This window comes from Elephantulus edwardii, unplaced genomic scaffold (assembly GCF_000299155.1).
Source record: "Elephantulus edwardii isolate Elephantulus edwardi_28Jun2011 unplaced genomic scaffold, EleEdw1.0 scaffold00062, whole genome shotgun sequence".
Classification (NCBI taxonomy): domain Eukaryota; kingdom Metazoa; phylum Chordata; class Mammalia; order Macroscelidea; family Macroscelididae; genus Elephantulus; species Elephantulus edwardii.
This window is the reverse complement of record NW_006399812.1, coordinates 715,061-738,057: the sequence shown is the minus strand read 5'-3', so window position 1 is coordinate 738,057 and position 22,997 is coordinate 715,061. Positions and strand designations below refer to the sequence as shown.

The 22,997-nt window shown below is 35.5% G+C and overlaps 1 protein-coding gene across 2 annotated transcripts in view; it reads left to right on the top strand.

Annotated features, from left to right (window-relative positions):
• The window catches only part of REV1 (REV1, polymerase (DNA directed)), an 85,129-nt gene that overhangs the window by 37,440 nt on the left and 24,692 nt on the right, over positions 1-22,997 (top strand). Inside the window, exons 6-11 of one of the 2 annotated variants that reach the window (XM_006887795.1) lie at positions 1,912-2,019; positions 3,481-3,597; positions 7,925-8,030; positions 15,847-15,975; positions 18,349-18,503; positions 18,824-18,943. In XM_006887795.1, the coding sequence (XP_006887857.1) occupies positions 1,912-2,019; positions 3,481-3,597; positions 7,925-8,030; positions 15,847-15,975; positions 18,349-18,503; positions 18,824-18,943 (735 nt within the window). Of the gene's footprint in view, positions 1-1,911; positions 2,020-3,480; positions 3,598-7,921; positions 8,031-15,846; positions 15,976-18,348; positions 18,504-18,823; positions 18,944-22,997 lie in introns of both variants that reach the window. The other variant, XM_006887794.1, reaches the window with a different exon arrangement.

The following is a 22,997-nucleotide window of genomic DNA, read 5'->3' as shown; positions in this document are numbered from 1 at the left end:
ATTGGTCAAGAACAACAGTACTGAAGGAGAAAGCAAAGGCTATAATGAAGGCTTAAGCAAAAAACAAGACTTCTGGAATTGATGGAATACCAGCTGAGATGTTTCATTGAGCAGATGCAATGTTTGGCAGCACACACTCCTCTATGCCATGAAATTTGAAAGTTTGGAAAACTAACTGAAAGAGATCGTATTTGTGTCCATTCCAAAAGAATAATGTGGAAATTATTTGGTAGTATAACTTAAACTACACTGAAATAAAATTTTGTTGGTAATAAAACAAGTTGCTATAATGACAACTGTAAGAACTTAAAGCAGTATTTAGAGGAGGATGTGAAACAAAGGCTATTCTAGCTGATGTCATATGTATCTTGGCTGAAAGCAGAGAAAATCAGAAAGATACATTTGCCCTTATTTTATTGAGTAGATAGAAGGACTCTGCTGTGTAGATCATAAAAATAAAATGTTGGGAAGGATGAGAATTTCACAATATTTAACAGTTCTCATGCAGAACCTTTATATAAACTAACAGGCAGTCATTTAAGCAGAATAAGGTTTTAAAATCAAGAAAGCTGTCTTCTAAATGTATAATTTTATCGTATTTCTATAATTGAATGTAGAGCAAACTGAGCAGCTGGAATACATGAGGAAGAATGTGGTATCCATTATAGGGGAAGATTGATTAACAACTTGTGATGTACAGGTTACACTATGCTTGCTGAAATGGAAGAGGACTTGAAGCATTTATTATCAAAGAGTATATAGCCTTCAGTATGAATTACACCTCAAAATAAAAATCTTTACAACTAGACAAATAAGCAACATCAGGATAAAGAGAAGAATTTAAAGTTATCAAAGATTTCATTCTTCATGGATCTGCAGTCAGTAGCCATGGAAGCCTTAGTCAAGAAATTAAAATAATGAATTGGGCAAATCTGTTACCAAACACAACCTTAAAATGTTAAAAAAGCTGTCATGTTGAGGACTAGGGTGCTGCCAAGCCAAGCTATGTTCCTAATTGTTTCACGTGTGTTGAAAAGCTGGGTAATAAAGAAATCAGAAGAGTTACTCATGCCTTTAAGCTATGATGATGGCAAAAAACATTGAATATACTGTGAACTGCCAAAAGATGAGCAAATTATTCTTAAAGTACAGACAGTGATGATCCTTAGATGTGAGTGTAGGCTTTGTTACATACAGCCTTGTTACCAAGAGGGGCCAGTCCCTGGAGAAGGACATGGTGCTTGGAAGAGGGTTAGCCAAAAAGCGGAAGACCTTGAATGAGATGGATTCATGAGGGGACTTCAGCTGTGGACTTCAGCAGATCAGTGATTGTGAAGATGATGCAGCACCAGGCCATTATTTTGTTCTGTATATGAAGTCATTGAGTCATTAGCAATTGCTATTTTATAAGAGAATGTTTGTAGAGTATATAGAAAAGTGAATGTAAAAACTGCGTAGCTCCATGTAACTAAACATGTAAATTTTAAGCTTTTACAAAATGATCATTCAAAAGTAACTTTTAGGCTATTTTGACATGGGAAAACATGTATGTCTGTGTTGCTTTTTAAATTATGTTTGAAAACGAAATTGATATTTGCATTATTTTCAGGAGCTAAAGGACCTTAAATTTGGTTTTTCAAATTGTAGAAATCTTTTCCTGCTTTTATTCTTGATTTTTTGTTGTTTATTCTTAAATCACATTATCTTAGTGTCTTTTATGTATAAATATTATAGAACTAATTTTTTTTTAATTTATTAATAATTTTAATGAACATTAACAGATTTTTTAATTTCCATTCATTCATTCATTGCTGCACTTCCCTCCCCCCAAGCCCTCCCCCACCCCAAGACCTAATTTTTTTTAATAGTAAGAATTAGTTTGGGGTTTTAATCTTCTCCTTTTCCTTTTAGGAAATGTATCAGCGTTGAGTTCACCCAGACATCAGAGTTGTATAATGCATGTTGATATGGATTGCTTCTTTGTATCAGTGGGTATACGAAATAGACCAGATCTCAAAGGTCTGTATTTTTATTTATGTTCCAGAAATTATTGTATTGTCTTAAATATTTGTGTTAAAGTATATCTTAGATAGACATCTTTTAAAAGTTAATTTCTGCAGTTGTTCCTCCATCCAGAGTTTCTGGACAAATAGGGAAATGGGAGAACATTTGTCACTCTAATGATAAAGTCTTAAGGGAAAAATATGCATCTTCAAATATTTCTGTATTGTAGGTTGAGACCAGCATTGGGTCTTTTTTCCCTATATTTTTGCCTATCTGTACTATTTTTTTAGTAATTAGAAATTTTATGATAGCCTATGCCTATGCCGCTGAAATGTAACAAAAAAGACTTGGGCCACTACTATAAATAAATAACTTCTGATGCTGCTGAACATCCCAACTTTTTGCTTATAGAATAAACTTACATTATTAAGCATTTAACTCTTAGCATTTTCTTCTTAATTTTTTTTTCCTTAAGGGAAAAATTACAGATTATAGCATGGAAAGTGTTGATTTTTATCATTATGACTCGTTCTGAAAGAAATATTTAGAAAGTTAAAGAATTTATTTTAGCTTCATGTCTAGCATCACTTTTCAAATTTTTTGTTTCTCTTAAGCAAAATTACTGAAATGGCCCTTAAATAGTGAGTGCCTAAGCATTTGTCCCTATTAGATGTGTCATACTACAGTAATTGTCCTTTGTGTCTGATAGCATGTTTTCAGAGTTGATCCAGGTTTTAGCTTCTGTCAGTACTTCATTTCTCCTTATGGCTGAGTAATACTTACGAATATAACTTTTAGGTGCATTTTTAAGCTTTTTTTGCAAAAACCAATTCTGTAAAATATATTTAAATTGTTCATACTATTGGTTCATGGTGTTATTATTTTGTAACTGAAAAAAACCGAAAAGAAATGACACTTGAAAGTAATTTTTTAACTCTCACAAAGCCTTAATCTGAAGAACTGTATAATCTTGTTTTATGGTAAGTCATACTGTGATGACTATGTCTGTAATATTTGTTTCTTCCTGTAAAATTGAAATATTAGTAATTACTGCTCTACATTTCTGATAACATAACCAAGAATATAAAGTCTGTTCTTAGTTATAGTTTTCCCCTATCTCCTCACCCTCCCAAGTTGAGTCTAGATTCTGAGTTGCTTGTTTTCTCTTTTATTAAATGAAGCAGAAATCATTGGATGGTAGCAGCTAACACTGCTGCTTGAAATTGGAATGTATATCAAAATTGTCACCCATATTTTTTTTTTTGTCACCCGTAGTTTTAGGCTGAAAATGAAATGATTTTGGAATTCTTTTAAAAGGCATTAGTTTCTGTAAGGATCAGAGCCTAAATAAACTAAAGAAAAAAATGTGTTCATTAAAAAAAAGTCCTTTGAAAACTTTTCCTTTATATATTGTGAATACTGTTAGTTAACATTCTGTACTTAGATTTAGAAATTATTTTCTTCTTTTCCTCCCAGGAAAGCCAGTGGCTGTCACAAGTAACAGAGGCACAGGAAGGGCACCTTTACGCCCTGGTGTTAACCCCCTGTTGGAGTGGCATTATTATCAGAATAAAGTCCTGAAAGGCAAAGCAGGTACAAATAATGAGCTGTCTTTGAAGTTATAGTGCTCTTGTGGAAGACTTCTGCATTTTACTGTTGGTGTTAATGTCACAGAAATGAAAATAGAGTTGTAATAATTAGCTTTTTTTCGTTCAGAGGTTTTAAAGATGTCAGTGACATCTTAAAAGTAAAATCTGAATGCCATGCATATGACTGAATTACATTTATTTTCTCAGAATTAATGCTTCCTTGAATGAGATGGTAATGTCTAAAGACAGTGATGAATGTTTTAAAGAATGTAATTAGTTTGCTTTGCATATATTTAGGCTCATGATGAAAGTGATGGACATCATTTACAGAAGCCTCAAAACTCTTGAGCCAACAATTACAAGTTATTTGTTCATTGTTTCACAGTAGGGACAGTAAATGAGTGTTACTGTCAGATTTGTGTGAGGAAGTGTGGGATAAGAAACAACATTTTTAATTTATTGAAATAATAATCATTCCTATTTCCTTTTATGAATCTACTTTTAAGAAACAGTTCTCATTTCTAACTTTTGTGGTTTAAGTAAAATTAATAAATTATACTAATTGCAGTACCATTTAAGGTTTTAAAAAAATATATTTTTTCCTTTTGAAAAATTAAGTTCTGTGACCTTGATGATAGTTTCTTCATAGATTTCTACAAAGCCAAGTTTTTAAAATTTGCATTTCAGGAAAAGAATTGTCAAGAATGACAGAGTACAGGATACTAGAAGGGGTGCAGTTTTTCTCCATTTTTTCAATTCTATTTAAAAAAATCATAGTTATTTTATAATTTATTTCAATGAAATTAAAGCAGAAAGAAAGCCAGTGCATGTATCTCAGCACTTTTTTGGGGTTTTGTTTTTCTGAGATTACAGTCTTTTTGTTCAATGTAGTCATCTATTTCTATGGTACAGGTACAGTAAAAATGATTATGAATACATAGTTTTTCAGGTTCTCTGAAATGTAGTTTTTGCACTTTTAAATGTCTTTATTTTCAGGGATTTTGATAGCAGTCTCATTAGAAATTTGTGTGTCACTACAGGTCTTTGAGCAACTGCTCTCTGTGTAGAATTGTTCTTGAGATAAAGTGTATTGTGGTATTTGGCACTGTGGGTAGTAAGTATGGTGGTAGAGTTTTTTTGTGGTAGGTTGACTTCCCCACCCTTCATATTTTCTATTAGATATGGTACTATTAAAAAGGTAAAATTAAGAGCTTTAAAATAACAAAAAAAAATATGTAACTGAAGGAAATGCACAAGACTTGTCACATATTGGGGATTCATAAATACTTAATGAATGTTCAAAGAAATAATACTATACTGTGTGCGTACCATTCAGTGGTAGCTCCTCGGGTCCTTAATGTTTAGGGTTCTGTGTGAGCATAGTCTTAACATCTGCTACACATGGCCTTCATTCAGCAGTCTGGATTGAATGTTTTGACTTTGGTAGGCATACATTCCTTAGAAGTAGCAGAGCTGCTGGGTCTCTTCTTTCCTTCTATCACAGTTGAGTCTGAACTGTCTGTCTTCATCGATTTTGTCACTAGATTTTCATGGAGTTTAATGAACTTCTCATCATTCTCCCCTCAAATGTGGGTGGTAGCCCAGAAGGTAAATTATTAGGAGGAATATTTAAATTACATTTGCCATTGAAAACTGCCATTTTTTCTATTACAGAAAAAGTTATTATGATACTTTGTATTTTATACTCTTGCTTTTAGCTTGATTCCAATCATTTTTATGTCCTAATTCTTTGACCTACAAGGAGCTTTCCATAATATTTACTACATTATGAAATTAATAGATTGTCATATTAGCATATTTCATTACAACTAAGCTTGTGCTTAGAACTTATTTTTTCAGTGCCTTGTTCCTCTTTTCTTATTTCCTGATCTTTCTTTCTCTGGGTCATTATTAGACGTGGCACTAACTTAAAACATTGACGATCAATTTAAGCATTGGAATCTTTGGCTTCCACGTACTAACTTTAAAAAAAGATTTTTCCCCCCCTTTCTATTGTTCTGACTTCCATGGTTAGATAAAGTGTTAAAACATCCAACATCTTTAGTCCTGTATAGAAACTTCAGTTTCTTAGTCCCTATATTCAGACACTCTTTGTCTAAACAGATGAGTATAACTACGAGATCTCCGTCTATACTTCCTTTTTGAGGCTGCTTCCTGAGCAATATTCAGTGGTGATCTCAATGATGGTCTCATTTTAGAATCCATTTACACTCAAGATTTCATGGTTGGGGTCTTTTTTACCTCATCCAGGATTCTTAGGATGCACATGTTTCCTATCTTTTCAGCCAACAACTTCTGTTTTCATTCTAAAGAACTACAATATTTAAAATCGTATTAGTCATAGATTTATTCTCAGCGATTTCTTTTTCACAGACGTGGGTCCTGGCCTCTGATCTCTCCAACCGTTCCTCCACATTCTCCATGTGCCCGTCTAGTTTCTCAAGTTTTGATGCGCAGTTCTCTGCTTTGCCCTCCAGTGAGGACACTATCCCTGCATTGCCCTGAATCTCACATGAAGCAACTCACTCCGCTCATGGAGGGATCCACGCACTCTGCTACTCTGTGGAAAAGGTCAGCCAGCCCAGTGAAGAGATACACAGTGGATGCTGCAGCTCAGGCCAGGTCATTGGGAGCGCATGGACCAGAGCAACTGTTCACCCCTCAAGCATGATTTTTCTCTAGTTTCCAAACAAGGCTGCACTTTAAATACAGAAGTCATATAACTCACCAACTTCAAGGCATAACCAACCCATAGTCGCACCTTTGAAAAACGTCTGATTTTTATTGTTCAGGTGTCAACACTTTTTTTGTATAGTAACACCCTCTGTTGCAGTGATTTACAATACTATATTTCTTATATACATTTCAGTTTAGAATGATGGACTGTTGAAGATGACAAGAGGATTCCAAGAGCCTTGAAAACCACTGAGTGATCTACTTGGCAATGAGGCTTTGTGACAGTATATAGCACAGTGCTTGTTGCTTAGGAATCAGAAACTAAGCTCAAATGCATCTAGTATGATGTTATTTTTGAAGCAAGTAGGTTTTACCCCATTGGGATAGCAATCCTTAGAGTTTGGTTTGCTTTGTGTATGTGCATGCTAGAATATGGAAATGCTTGTGTGTGTTGCATAACTGAAGTGGTAGATGATGATTTCTTGAGCCACACTGAAAAGAGTTGTCTTAGCCTAATACGAAGCTAGATAATTTTGATATGTTTTTCTGGTGGTAAATAAACTGCTGATTTTTCTTGGAACGTTAAGTGTGAAAATAAATAGAAAAGAAATGCTGGGTTTGTTAGTTATTTATTGTTAACAGTGTACTCAGATGCATTTTTCTTAGCATTTACTTGAGAGATATCTCATGATCTTGATTTAGTAATGGTTTGTTTGTTTATCATAGTGGAGATGTGGTTAAGGTTGTTTTTCTAGAGTATGTGGAATGTAGTATCTCCAGAGACCCATAACTGGAATGGTTTTAAATCTGTTTCTCAGTAATCGTGAAGCTAAAGATGACAAAGAAAGTCAACTGACAGGCTGCCAATAGGCTCACTAAACTATATGGTTTATTTTTCTGTTTAAAGTTGTATTTACATATTTATTAAGAGTTACTGGATAGCTGCACTATTCAGACTACAACTTAGTCTTTAAAGCAATTGGTAGTCTCATCACACCTCAGTGTTTTTAATTGAACATACATTGTTAAACCAAAAGCAGAATAAAAAACATAATGTTGTGAGGCTTTTTTACCTGTTAGATGTTCCAAAACCATTAAATTTAAAATGCAGGGGTTTTTTTTTTGTTTTTTTTTTTGGCTCTGTGGCCTACTGGCTTTTGAATGGATAGCTTACAGTATTTTAATGTTTGTGGAATCTGCCTAATATCTTTTAAGTTTACAGATAGCTCCTTTAAGAAACAGCAAAGAGCATTCAGAGAAATTTATGTTTTTCCATTACAGAGAAGCTTATCATTTTAAGGCAGTTAAGTGAGGGTTCATCTTTCTGATCACTTTTTATCTTTACCAATCTTAAAAGAATGTATTGAACAAACATTTTCTGTGTATTTTTATCTCTAGTACTAAAACAGTTTTTTATGATGTTTAACTGATTGCTGATGAAGTGTATAATAGAAATAAAACATTTTATAAATCTAGATTCTTATTTTTTTAAGATAAGGAATACCAGTTGGAAACAATTTTATTTGGAATTTAAACATTTGAATAGGAAAACAATGGAAAGTTAATTTCTTGAATAAATTTTTTTAAAAACATTTTTAACATATAATCATTTAATATTATTCTTTTTAAAGCAGAAATACCTGATCCATCAGTTTGGGAGAATCAAGATTTTGCACAAATCAATGGAATGGATTCTGTTTTGTCAAAGGCTGAAATTGCATCTTGTAGTTATGAAGCCAGGTATGTAGAAGTTGTACATTGTTACACTTACTGAATATTTAACTGAGGTAACATTTTATATAATGTTAGGTGAAATTAGACCTTATGTTCATAAGGTTTATGTTTGCATTTCCATTTAAATAAGATACATAAGTTAATAATTACCTGAATTGCTGTGAAAACCAAAAGAAATAGAGTTCTATCAATTTTTTTTTCTTTTGAAGCATAGTAAATAATTTTGCTAAAAGAAAAACTTTTAATCTTTCCTTTTTCTGGCTTAAAAAAAAAAGGCCACCCTGAAATCTATACCTTCTCATTCTAAAGTGGTTTATTTGGTGGAGGGTTTTTTTTTAGTATGTTAAAATTCAGTTGTCTTATAAATTACTGTTATTGTTAGGCACTGTTGTGTTGATTTAGGTTTGTAATGATCCCACAATAGAATACAACTGTCCCTAAGGGTTTCCTAGGCTGTAATCTTTATGGATCAGAACTCTGGTGGCATAGTGCGTGAGCTGCTAACCAAAAGGTCAGCACTTTGAATACACTAGCTGCTCCAAAAGGGAAAGATGAGCTGTCCTCTTTTGTCAAGATTTACAGGCTCAGAAGCTCAATGAAAGGTCACTATGAGTCAGAATTGACTTGATGTCAGTGATTTGAGTATGGGATAATCTTTACTAGAGCATCTTCAGAGCTTTTCTCCTGCAGAGCTGCTGGGTGAGTTCAGACTACCCAAATGGTTAGTAGCCAAACACTTAAATGTTTAGCTACCTTATTTTATTTTTCTGTTAAATTACGAAGAAATATGTCTGTATTGGCATATCTAATATTGTTTTTCTTTAAAATTGGGTTCTTACCCAATTTTATTTATTGTCAGCTTCAAAAACCCTTGTCGTGCAGTAGTTAAATATTTGACTTCTAACTGCAAGGTGGTTGACACTTTGCCTCCACCAGGTGCTCTGCAGGGAAAACATGGAAAGACATTCTCCTTCCCTAACATTTATACCCTTGGCAACCTGGTGAAGTAAAAATACACTTGGTGGCAGTGGTTTTTAGCTGCTTTACAGAAGAAAACTCTTGACAATCTGTTTCTGTAAAAATTAGGACCTTGGACAAAACAGTTGGTCTAAAGTTGCTTGGGATATCCGGAAGGAGGAATGTCAGGAATAGAAGGATGCTGTGGTGAAGCTTCCCCTCACATAGTTTGGGAATGTTGATAGGAGAGGCTATTCCTTGGAAAGAGACGTCATGCTTAGAAAGATGGAAGGTCAGTGAAAGAAGAAACCATCAGTGAGATGAATTGACACAGTGACTGCAGCAGTAGGCTCGAGATGATAAGGATGGCACAGGATAGGACAGAGATCTTTGTTGTTCATAGAGTTGCCGTGAGTCATACTTGATAGCACCTAACAGCAACAGCATAGTACATCAACTGATTGCTCTTATGTCTTAGTGGTAAGAAATTTTGCTGCCAGCTCAAAAGCATGCATTTCAAAGCCCCCCTCCCCAAGCTGCTCCATGGCAGAAAGATGATCATTCTGCTCCCTTGTTGTTTACTGCCTCTGCCTTGCTACTTATATTGCCTCCAAAAACCCACTGGAGGGATGGCTGTGACTTTAAAGTACATAACAACAACTGTATATTGACCAAGAACTGTCACACATTCAAGCTGGATACCAGACATCCAGGCTGGATTCAGAAGAGATCATGGCATGGGGCTATCATTTCTGATGTCACAAGAATCTTGGGTGAGAACAAAGAATACCAGAAAGCTGTTTATTTGTGTTTTAATGATCATGCAAAGGCTTTTAACTCGTGACACATTATGGGTAACATTGAGAAGAATGGGAATCCCGGAACATTTAATTGTACTCGTGCGAAACATAGACTAAGGCAGTTGTCCAAACACTGTGTGGTTTAAAATCTGGAAAAACGCATCAGGGCTATCTGTATCTTTTCAACATATCTGTTCAGTCTGTATCCTGAGCTAATCATTCAAGAGTCTAGACTTTATGAAAATAAAAGTGGCATCAGGATTAGAGGAAGGCCCATCAACAGCCTGCACTATGTAGATGACACAACTTTGCTTGTGAAGAGGACTTGAAATATTTGCTACTAAAGATGAAGGACTACAGCCTTTAATATTAATTACACGTCAACATCAAGAAAATAAAAATTCTTAGCACTGGATTGATAGGCAACATCATGGTAGATGGAGAAAAGATTGATGTTTTCTTCGGTCTACAGTCAACACTCATGTAAGTAGTCATGAAAATAAAAGATGTTACATTGGGAAAATCAACTGTCAAGAATCACTCTAGGATGCTAAAAAGGGCAAGAATGTCCATTGAAATACTAAAGTGCACCTCATCCAAGCAATGGTCTTTTCAGTTATTTCCTATGTATCTGAATGTTGGATAATGAATAATTATGGCAGAAGAATCAATGCCTTTATATCGTGTTGGAGAAAAGTACTGAGTATCTTAAGACCTGCCAAAAGAATAAACAAGTCTGTCTTTGAAGAAATGCAACCAGGGTGCTCCCTGGAGGTGGTGAAGCTTCATCTTACCATACATGGCATCTTACCATACCTGGCACGCTGAGAAAAGTGAGTCGGCGAAAGAAAGGAAGACTCTTAACAAGATGGTTTTGCACAGTGACTGTAACAATGGGTTTGAGCCTATATTGGAAATCATATGGATAGCTCACGATAGGGCAAGTTTTCCGTCTGTTGTTTATAGGGTTGCTACTGGTACTAATCTGCTTCATGACACCTAACAAAAGCAGTGGATATTTACCTGAATGCCTCTGTAACAATTTATTATTTAATCATGGGACCAGAAGAACGAAATGTTTCCCAGTACCGTTACTGAACATTTTGATCAGAAAGTCTTCAGTACAATTTTTTTATCAAAAGAGGGAAATGCAGAACAGAAGTACAAATTCTCATGAATTTCAGACTTCCTGGAGCCACGATATTTGGAGTTGAACTCCTGAAACTGTTTCTTTGAAATTATCTTTAAATCTTAGGCCCGAATATCCTCTGAAGTCTTCTTCCAGCCAAACTGTACTTTTTTTTTTTTTTTTTTTCCATGCCCAATAGATGTGAGCCGGTCCTGGGCGGTAGAGTTCAGACTGTAGGCCATGGTTATTGAATCGATATTTAAAAAGTTATTTTCAAACTCATTTCGACTGCGCCAGCAGGCCTTCATGGTCCCCATGGCTTGGCCATTATGTAGAAATCCAGTTTTTAAAGGGGCTCTAATCTCCTGAGCAGCAAGTCCTGCTGTTGACATTGTGCCTTATTCTGGGATGACTCCAAATGTGTGAAGTCTAAAGATTTGTAGTCAACCAGTAGCTTTCATTTCCCCGGCGGAGCGCGGCTGCCCCACGGCGCCCTGCCACGCATGTCCGTCCCGGCTGGCTCAGCGCCGCGGGCTCAGGGGCCCGGGCATCGCGCAGGCGCTCCACCGCCTGCCTCGCTCGACCACCCGCTCACAGTTACTGCCTCACACTCGGCCCCAAACTGTACTTTAGACAAACCTTTCTTTAGCTTAAAAAAAACAAAACACCAAAACCCAAACCCTCCTACCTTTTTAAAAAGCATTATGCTTTTGTAACAACTATTTGAAAACAAATTGACAACAGCCACCTGAAAGAACATCAGGGAGCGGTTAGTTGTCTAGCGAGGGAGGAACAGTTCAGAAAAAAGGGGATGAGACTGCATAACTCAAAGATTGTGATCATTGTCTCTGGATTGTACATTTCTGAATCTTTGAATTGGTTTATGTTTTCTTTGTATATTCTCACAAGAAAAACAGAAGATTATAGCCTTGGAAACCCTGTAGAACAGATAGATTTACTGTGAATCAGAATTGAGTGTATACCAGTTGATTTTCTTTTGGATTTACTATAAAGAAACAAGCTTTGTACATAGTAACTGAGAAAATGGATATATAGATTAAGAAGTAATTGTATATGTACAAGGGTCCTAAGATCATAGGTTTCTAAGATCATGTAATTTAGACAAATTTGTTTTGTTTTTGTACAGTCCTGTGTAATTTGGAATTAGTAATAGGAATGTCTTTTTACCCTGTTAATATTTATATTGTCTTAGTCTAGCACCAGATATGATGATATTGTTGTTGAGTTATTTTTATATGACTGTGAGGATCATAAAAAATTATGGCTATCATTAAGAATGGGAATCTCAGCACACTTAACTATGCTTGTATGAAACCTATGCCTAGACCAAGAAGTGGTTGTCCTAACAGTGCAAGGGAACACTGCATGGTTTAACTTAGGAAATATGTATGTTAGGGTTGTATCCTTTCTCCATACCTGTTCAGTCTATACGCTAAGCAAATCATTTGAGAAGCTGGACTCTGAAGAAGAATGTGGGATCCAGGATCAGAGGAAGGCTCACAATAACCTGTGTTATGCAGATGACACAACCTTGCTTGCTGAAGATGAGGAAGACTTGAATTGCTTGCTGCAGAAAATCAAAGACCACAGCCTTCAAATGTGGATTCCATCTCAACATCAAGAAGACAAAAAATCCTCACCACTGGACTGATAAGCTGCATCATGATAAATGGGGGAAAAAATTGAAGTTGTCAATGATTTCATCTTACTTGGATCCACAATCAGCACCCCTGGTATTAGCACTCAGGAGTTCAGGAGGCATGTTGCATTGGGTAAGTCTGCTGTCAGGGACCTCTCCAAACTACTGAGAAGCAGTGATGTCAGTTTTCAGTCTAAGATGTGCCTAGTTTCAGGCCATATTCGTTTTTTTTTGGTGGTTTTTTTTTAAATCACTTGCTATGCGTCTGAAAGCTGGACAGTGAATAAGATAACAGAAGAAGAATTGATGGCTTTGAGCTGTGGTGTTGGAGAAGAGTACTGAATATCCCAAGGCCTGACGAATAGATATGCCTTGGAGAAGGTGCAGCCAGAGTGTTTCTTGGAAGCAAGGATGGTGAAGCTTCGTCTCACATACTTTGAGCATGTTGCTAGGAGAGGCCTCTTCCCTTGGAGTGGGACATCATGCTTGGAGAGGTGGAGGGTTAGTAAAATAGAGAAAGGCCCTCAATGAGACTTGACACAGTGACTGCGGCAGTGGGCTCAGGAGTATCAGATTGTGAGAATGGCACAGGATAGGACAGGGTTCAGATCTGTTGTTCATACTCTATGAGTCATATTGACAGCACCTAAGAAGAACAGCACGAGATAGTTTTGAGGAAAAAATGTTGAAAGTTATAAAATAAGTTTATACAATTTAAAGTTGAAGATAAACTATTTCTGCAGCGTATACTTAGAAAGCAAAAAACCTCTTTGTCATTGCATCGGAACTGACACATAGCTAACCTTCCAGTGAATTTTTGAGGTTTTAAATCCAGGGAAAGAATAACCTATCTTTTTCCCATGGAGAAATTGAATTTGAACCTCCAAAGAACAGCTGCTTTTGGGTTAGCAGCACAACTCCTACAGACTATGCCACCAGAGGTCCCTTTTTTTAAGGTAGAGACCATATTTTCACACTTTTAATTGGCAGCTACCCAAGACCCATGCAACTGAGAATCTATTAAACAGTCCCGGCTCCTTGAATAGAGTATACTTGCCATTGGCTTAAATTGTCCTTACTTTTCTCTCACTCTCTGTTAAATGGTGTCAGAACCCACTGACAGACACCAAACCTTGGGTGATAAGAAAGTTTGTAATAAAGAGGTACAATTTTAAGTTTCTGAGATTGTAAATCTTTACAGGAGAAGACTTCCCATCTTCTTCCAAAGGAGCAACTTAGAGCACTCCATCAGGCAGCCTTTGAATTATGCATACCCTGTACTACCAGAGTGTCTAAAAAACAATCTTTCTGCCATCAAGCCAATTCAAAGTTATAGTGTCCCTAAAGGACTGAATAGCACTGACCCTGATCCATCAGGGTTCCAAGGCTTTAATCTTTAAAGAAGCAAACTGCCTTATCCTATGAAGTAGAACGTGGATTTTTAACCCCAACTTTTAGGTTAGTAGCTGATAGCTTAAGCACTACACACTACACCATGAGGGCACATTTTATATAACTTACATAATTAATAATGACACTTAAATATCTTCCTCTGTGGAATTTAGATGTATTTTTATAACCTTTCTAAACAATTTTATATATTTTTTCAATAGAAAATCTGTGTTTTAATACAATTGATTCTTTATATATATTATTTATTTTAACTTTATTTTTATATGTATTAAATATATATTGATATACACAAGTCTAGTTCATCCTATGCTACATGAATGAAAGTCCATTCTCATGAACATTGTTTGTTTTGTCATTTTACAATACTCTCCATCTTGCAAAATGCGTGACACTTAAAGATTTGTTGAATGAACTGAGCACTTGTGTTTTTAAGAAAAATGGTCATTTCCCTGACCATTTTTCTTTGCTAGTAACTATTTCCAACCTAAAGAGTTATACTGTCTTCTGTATTCATAAATTTATCTCTGTGTATAAATGTAATTTTGCATCCACCTCTGAATATGTGAAGAACTCTTTTTTCCTTGGCTCTCAGCAGTGGTGTGAATGTGCGGGGATGAGGCCAGAAAGTATCTGTGTAGTTGAGAATTGGTTGTAGATAAGGGAGCTCTGGTGGCGTAGTCCGAAGGGGATTTTTTTTGCTTACCCGAAGACCACGCTTCTGTTAGTTCAAACCCATGAGTGGCTCTCTGAGAGACAGATAGGCGGTCATCTCTTGTGTGATTTACAGCCTTGGAAACCCATTTGAGGGTCAGTTGTGAGTGAGTTCCAACTCACCAACTGTGAGTGATTTGTATATGTTTCTTAAAACACTCCTTTGTACTAAATAAGCAGTTACAGCTGTTTATTGGGTAAATTACTGTATAGACTAACCTCTTGATTTATTTACATAAAAATGTGTGAGCTCATGAAAAAGTGCCTTGTTATTTTGCTTTGGTTTTTACTGCATTGTTTTTTATTGATTTATTATAGACTATGAAATGGAATTTTACAATTTATTTGTTATTCTGTAATTGTAATTATTGTGCTGAGCCCCTCAGCTATCAAAGGATAGTGTGGGATATGTGCAACAGTGAATGAATAGAAATTTAAAAGAAAAAACAAAACAAAACCAAAGGGTAGTGTGGGGCATTTAGACACTCAGTAGATTTAAAATTTACCATTTTCAATTAGGTCTCTCAAAGTTCTGGAACACTGGCTCCTGCCCAGAATGATGTGCTGCCATATACATGCTGTTGGCATCTCAGCCACTGTGAAGCCACCTCAGGAGCATGGAATTGGTCAATTGGGAATTGGGTGGTAATAGGATGAGTACATTTTGTCTGTTTGTCACATAGCACTGTTTGTGTAGTTCTTTCGTTTATATTCTGTTTTTTGGGGATGAACCCTGACCAAACTGTGCCATTTATTTAGGAAAGAAAATAACTTTTTGAAATAACATTCCTGCTCTGTGGTCGTTGGGATATCCCCAGCATATATGGCATGCTGGCATCTCTGCAAAGGGACTGGAGCCCTGGGTCCTAGGAGAATTCTCCAGTTAACAGACAAGAGCCAAACCTGATCTTTCAGTTAACATCATGTCATCTACATGTGTCATTTACCCTAAGCATATAATTGTATAGTTTTCCTTTGAAGGGAAAACGAAACTTGTACAGTTTCTCTCTGCCCATTTTTACCCCCATGAAAATATTGTTATTTGAAAATAGCATAGTAATAGCATGGGGTTGGAGATATTGTCAGTATATTTGCTATTTAGCTTTGATATATTTTCTGGTGTTATCTCAATTTATTCTCTTCTCTCTCTAGACAAGTTGGCGTTAGGAATGGAATGTTTTTTGGGCAAGCTAAGCAGCTGTGTCCCAGTCTTCAAGCTGTTCCATATGATTTTCATGCGTATAAGGAAGTTGCACGAACGATGTATGAAACACTGGCAAGGTGCAGTGTACGATGTGTTCACTTTCGTGTCTCTTGATTCTTTTAGATTATATTAAAGATAATTCCATTTTGTTTAAGGATTGTCAGAATTGCTTTTGCTTGACTCAAGAAATCTTTGCTTAGCAACCCAGCGTTACAACCCTTCTTTGAGCAGAGTTCCAGTAATGATATTTTTTTTAATAAAGAAGATGCAAATTTACATATATTCTAAATATTTAGAAATGCGGTTATTATATAGCAGCATACATAGTCATTGCAACTGTTGTTATTCAGTAATCATATTTAGTTCAACTTCAAGGGGCATTTTTCCACTTCTGAAATTTTTCCAATGTTTACAGAATATCTGATTCTCTGCCTCCTTCTAACCATTGAGTCCATTTCCATTTTTGGGATCTAGATTAAGATGTGGACTTGACTCCTTTTTATTAGTGTAATTACACATGTTGGGTTGACAGGGACTAGAATTGTTTGAAGTAATTAGTTATGCCAAAAGTGAGTTTATTAAAAATTAGTTTTTAGTAATAGTTTATAGAAGGTGATTAGTTATCTTAAGACTTTTGAAGAATTTTTAGAGTGCCAGCACATTTAATATCAATTCAGAACCAAAGCTTACAAAAAATGTATGCAGCATACTTTCTCTGTAAAGGGTCAGAGAAAGTAGCTCTCTAGGATAACTGCCCAGCTCTGCTGTGTTGTGTAAGTGAAAGAAGTAGCTGTTTTCCTTCCAGGAAAACTGTACTTACCAGACTAGGCTTCTGAACCATGGGCAGTTGTTATCAACCTACAATCGATTTTTTCCCCAAGAGCTTCTCGTCTCTGTCTTTACCTCATTCTCTTCTTTCTGATATTTTTTTTTAAATACTGTTTACTGAACATCCGTTTATTAAGTACGAAGTATTATTTGATACTGCTAACCTCACATAGAAAGTCCATTCTTCTCATTCAGGGATCTTGATAACATAAAGGGGGAAAAGACAAAGGGACTAATGACATTGTCTGACATTAGTAAGTAGGATTGAATACCAAGTGATAGGCCAATTATAATAATGTTGTTTACCATCAAGTCAGAACTGACCCTCCGGTGGTTTTTCAGAGGCAGTTAATCACATGGAAGGAGATTGCCCATCCTTCTCCTGCAGAGCAGGTGGTGGATTCGAACTGTGTGCCTCGGGATTTCAGTGCAGCTTCTTGCCACGAGGCTACCAGAGCTCTCTATTATAATAACTGTTCTTGAGAGTGTAAATGCAGAAATACTGGTTTTATCAAGTCAAAAGCATGCTGTAATTTCTGTTACACAGCTGAGGTCTTTTGTCACATTCCAGTTGTGAACTGGTGACTGAGCTTAGTAGTTGTATTGCTGTGGATTGGTTATGGTGACCCTCAGGCAAATTTATCAGCCTGGACCTTGGATTATTAGGAGTTGAGGGATAGTTATCCATGCTAGTTCTGGTAGCATTTTAGCCAGGGGAGACATTTTCAGCAGCATGTAGCTCAGAGCAGCTTAAACTCGAAAGAAAAATTCTTCACATCAGTTATACTTTTCTACTCTCAAAAATTTTACCATTTGTTTCAGTATAAGGACAACACTCATTTCTTGATTAAATTTTTAGTATTCTGAGACGTAACCTACAGAAAAGCATAGATGAGAGATGAAGACTAGCCCTTGTGCTAAATTTTACTTGCTGAATGGATGGATTACTGAAAAGATTTTTTTTTTATACTGAGATTTCTCTGATTCCCGGACATTTCTGCTTCGGTTTTATTTCATGGCCTTTAGTCCTTTTAAAATTAACATTGTAGTCACATAGCAGGTCTTATTTCCCCTCTTCTCTCGTTATGTAAAACGAATCTTTTGTGAGGATAGGTCAATATAACTTAAGACCAAAATACTAGAACAAAATATCTTTACCTTCAGGGAATGTAGGCAATTGCAAGGATTGGCTGTTTTATTTTACTACATCCAACCTTACTGTTCCATTTAATTATGTGGGTCTATTTAATTATATTTTCTAGAGAACAGCAGTTACTTATTTCACTGATTTTGGTATAAGATTTGAAAATTTTTAGAATGAATGTTTTGATCTAATTCACCCAAACTTTGCCATTTTGGGGAGGTTTACAGAGTAATAATTTCTATTGTCCCTTTAACAATTACTATGAGAAGACAATAATTAACTGTGTAGAAAAAAGATAAAATGGTATGAAGAAATATTATAATGACACAAGTAAAGTGATTTCTTTTTTATAAAAGATAAATTTATGTAATGTGCTAACTTTTACTGTGTTAAACTTTGAGAGGAAATATTGAGTGACTGTATTTGTTTAACATATAGTGAGCTGAAGCTGTAACTCATTTTTGCTGTATCTTAACAGCTATACTCATAAAATTGAAGCTGTCAGTTGTGATGAAGCACTAGTAGACATCACTGAAATTCTTGCAGAGACTCGACTTACACCTGATGAATTTGCAAATGTTATCCGTATGGAAATCAAAGACCAAACTAAATGTGCTGCCTCAGTTGGAATTGGTTTGTATTCAGTTTGTCTTATATTACTCATTTTACTTAATGCATTATTTTGAAATCTTTGAATGTAACTTCATTTCAAGAAGTTTACTTTTGGCTTTTATTAGCTCTATCAGTTAATATACTGCATAGGACTCTCACTTTTAAAAAAGGTGTTAGTGTTACTTACATATGTGCAAAACTCTGCCAGTGCAGAAATTTAACACTGTTTAAAATCTAAATGGTTTTAGGAGAATTTTTGTAAGTAACTCATTTGTAGTTGCCTTTGTTAGAGAAATGAAGACAATATTGTGATCAGTTTTTTGGAACAATTTTTATTTTAGGTTCTAATATTCTCCTGGCAAAAATGGCAACTAGAAAAGCAAAACCAGATGGGCAGTACCACTTAAAGCCAGAAGAAGTAGATGACTTTATCAGAGGTCAGCTGGTTGCTAATCTACCAGGTAAACACAAACCTTTTTAAGTTCTATTAATAGAAGTTAGTAGACTGTATTAATAGCATTTTAGACATCATCTGCTTCTTTATGCTTTCCATCTGTGTGACCATTTTCTCAAATAAGATTTTTTTAAAAACAGAAAATTTTGAGCTGCTTTACAGTGCCATAAAAATGAAGAATTCCTCAATGAGATGCCAGCTTGCCCTTTTCTCACCTTGCCTTTCCATTTCTTTCCCTGCTGCATTTTTTTAATCCTCTAGTGGTGCATTCTGCATTTCTAATTCAGGTGCTCCCACAGTCTTGTCAGTATGCTCTTTGGCCTTAGTAAATTTTCTTTTTCTCTTATTAAAAAAATATTTTTTTAATGCGAATCACCTTGATGTATCAGCACCTTAATGCTACATTTTACTTTTGCTTTTCATTTGCTTTATTTGTCAAAAAGAAAAATAAATTCTGAAAAAAATTGAAAAGATAATTTGATGAACTTGCCAGTTAGTCCTTGAAATAACTCATAATTTAAATGGTGTACTGTTAGGCCAAAGATAATTTTGTGTGTCAAATCTATTTATAAAATCATCCTATAGGACTAAGAGCAGTGAGTTTTGAGTTTATCAAGCAACTAGTTTCCAAAATAGAAAATTTATTAGCTGTATTAGAAAATGAAACCTAAAGAAAGATGAAATATTTTGTTAACTCTGAAGGGCTGAAATAAAACTTGATCACACCTACAAAGGAGCAGTGAGGTCAGTTTAAAAGACTAAGGTGCTTAAAAAAAATAATTAAAAAAAAAAGACTAAGGTGCACCTAATTCAGGTTACCTTTCTTTGGTATTGGAACAAATATGGATCTCTTTCAATCAGTTGATGGTTGTCCTCCAGGTTTATTTAATATGCTACTTTCACCAAAAGGTAGGTCAACTCAAAAGAAACTTAACAAAGATGGAGAAAATCTGAACTATACAGTTGGCCAGCTTGCCCTTGTGGTTATATACAGGGTATTGTACCCAATTAAACATCAGATCACTTTGTTCTCAAGTGTACACTGTACATTTTCTAGAATTGATCACATATTAGGAAACAAAGCAAGCTGCAACAAATTTGAAAGCATTGAAATAATACCAAGTATTTTTTCAACTACAGTGCTAGAAAATTAGAAATTAATGACAAGATGATACAACTTGGAAAAGCACTTACATGGAAGCAAAATAACAACCTGCTAGAACACCATTGGGTTTTAGAAGAAATGAATAAAATGAAAAAGTTCCTGGAAACAAATGATCATGAAAATACAACTTAGCAAAATCTGTGGGATGCAGCTAAGGCAGTCCTCAGGGAGCAGTTTATAGCAGTAGGCAAACACATTAAAAAGGAAGAAAGAAACACAAGAACTCAACACATCCATCAGTTACAGAAAGATCAACAATTTAATCCCACAGCCTCTAGAAGAAAGGAAATTAGGACAAGAGCAGAAATCAATGCCAGAACAGGAAGACAATTGAAACCAATAACAAGACCAGAAGATGGTTTTTGAAAGGGTCAATAAAATAGACAAGCCGTTGGCAAAATTAACAAAAGAAAGAGAAGACACTAATAACTTGAATAAGAAAAGGGAAAATGAAAAACAAGGAACTCATGAAATACTATTCAAAATGGATGACCCTGAAGGACATTATGCTGAGAGAAATATTTCAATCACAAAAGGTCAAATACTGTATAGTGCCACTGTTGTAAAATGGGACTGACATAGGAGTGGGGGGGGAGGCTGAGAAGGATGGAATAAATTATGTATACTGCACTGAAACAGGTGAGAGAGAGAACTGTTTAAAAGGTATATATATGATTAGGTATTACTGTCATGACAGGAGTCCAGAACAAAGGCTGCATAGTCGAGTGGACTTGCGAGGAGGGATTGTATAACAAAGAAAGAATTTTTCTTTTCAAAGACTTCTCTTAACTGGAGGGGAGGGACGGGCAGGGAGAAAAGTGCAACAATGAATGAATGGAAATCCAAAATCTCTAAATTTTCATTAAAATTAATTATAAAAAGAGGTGACATCACAACCAATTGAGCTGAAATTAAATCAATAACAGATTATTATCAAAATTTATATTCTGGTAAATTAAAAACTTGGTGGAAATTGACAAATTCCTAGACGTTCACACTCCACCCAGATTGACACTGTCCAACATCGAACAGTTGAACAGATCCATCCCAAAGAAGAAATTGAACAAGTCATGAAAAGACTCCTCCACAAGAAAGTCCTGGCCTACATGTCTTTACAGCTGAATTCTACCAAATATTTGTAGATGAGTTCTACTCAAATAATTTCAAAAAAATAGAAAAAGAAAGAATACTCCTAAAGTCATTCAGTGACACAAGCGTAATCCTAATAAACTGTACTCTCCCTTGAGAGCACCAAACAACATCTGTGTGTGTGTGTGTGTGTGTGTGTGTGTGTGTGTTTTACTGTAGCTAACGGAAAAAAAAGACAAGCATTTCAATATCTTTACATGGAAAAATCATCAAATTGTAATTACTAATAACTATAAAATTGTTGGCCTTTTGGACTCTTATGTAAGTGTGTGTGTGTGTGTATGTGTGTCAGAGAGAGAGAGCACGCACGTGTGACACTCCCCTCCTAACACTCCCCAAAATGATCAAATATTTCGGCTTCCTTTCTATGATAGGCACCTATTTTTAAGACATTTCTCTTTCTAGGTCAGATAGTAACTCTTAATACTGTTTTGAGGTAAACCTCTCTTTTGTGATCAAGCAGATGATGTTGGTTTTGCAGAGTTTTTGTGCCATTTATGATGGAGAGTGTTCAAGACTGGCCATTTATAATGAAAGAATTTTTTTTTTCAAATTCACTTATTCACCAAAAGTAACTACTGTATTTTTAGATGCATATTTTAAGCTATTTTTTTAAAATATAGACAGCACAGTTAAATGGCTTAATTAATTTTATTGGCATTTTATGAAATCTTGAATTTACATTTATTCTAATAGCAGTCTTTCGCCTGAATTTTTGTGTGTGTGTGTGAGAAAAATTTTTATTTAGAATTAGTCAACTGGAGTTGGTTTAGATGATCCTCATTTTGTTGGCAACATCCAAAGCATCATAGTCAGGAGCAGGTTGAACATAAGCCTTCTTCTCTCCATCAGGCCTAATTAGGGTGTTGATCTTAACCACATCAGTGTCATAGAGCTTCTTTACAGCTTGTTTGATTTGGTGCTTGGTGGCCTTGACATCCACAATGAACACAAGTGTGTTGTTATCTTGTATCTTCTTCCTGGCTGACTTAATAGTGATCAAGGGAAACTTTATGATGGCATAGTGGTCAAGCTTGTTTCTCCTAGGGGTGCTCCTCCAGGAGTATTTGGGCTGTTTTCAAACTCTCAGTATCTTAGGCTGCTGGAAGGTGGATGACATGCACATGGGGTTTTTTTGGTAGCTATAGATGCCCTTCAGGAATGCTGCGTTGGCCTTTAATGCCTTTACTTTGGCTTCAGTTTTAGGAGGGGCAAGGGCTTCCTTCTTCACTTTTGCTATCATCCTTGTAAAAAGCTAGCCTGAATTTTTTAAGGGCTTTCTTTATTTTTCAGAAAGTGGATTTTTATTATTTTTCTTCTTAACTAATTTTACTCTTTGTTCTCATTTGCTTCCTAACTGGAGAAACTTGTCAACAAACAAGTGTGAAGTTGTATATCTTGGCTAAGCTCTTATGCACAGCTTTCCATTTCCTAAAGCCCCCTAAATCAACTTTTTTCTTTCATTTATTTATTTTTTTTATATTTATTATTTTTGTGTTTTTGTGCCATCAAATCGGATCTGACTGGCACAGGATGAGATTGTCACTCCTTCTCCAGCAGAGCATTTGGTGCATTCGAACCGCACACCTCTGGAATTGCAGTTCAGCTTCTTACCAGTAGGCCACTAGAGCTCCCTAAACCGACTTTTTTTTTTCTATAATTATATTTTATTAATTTTCATAAACATTTACAGAGATTTTGGGTTTCCATTCATTCATTGTTGCACTATTCTCTCTACCCTCCTCCC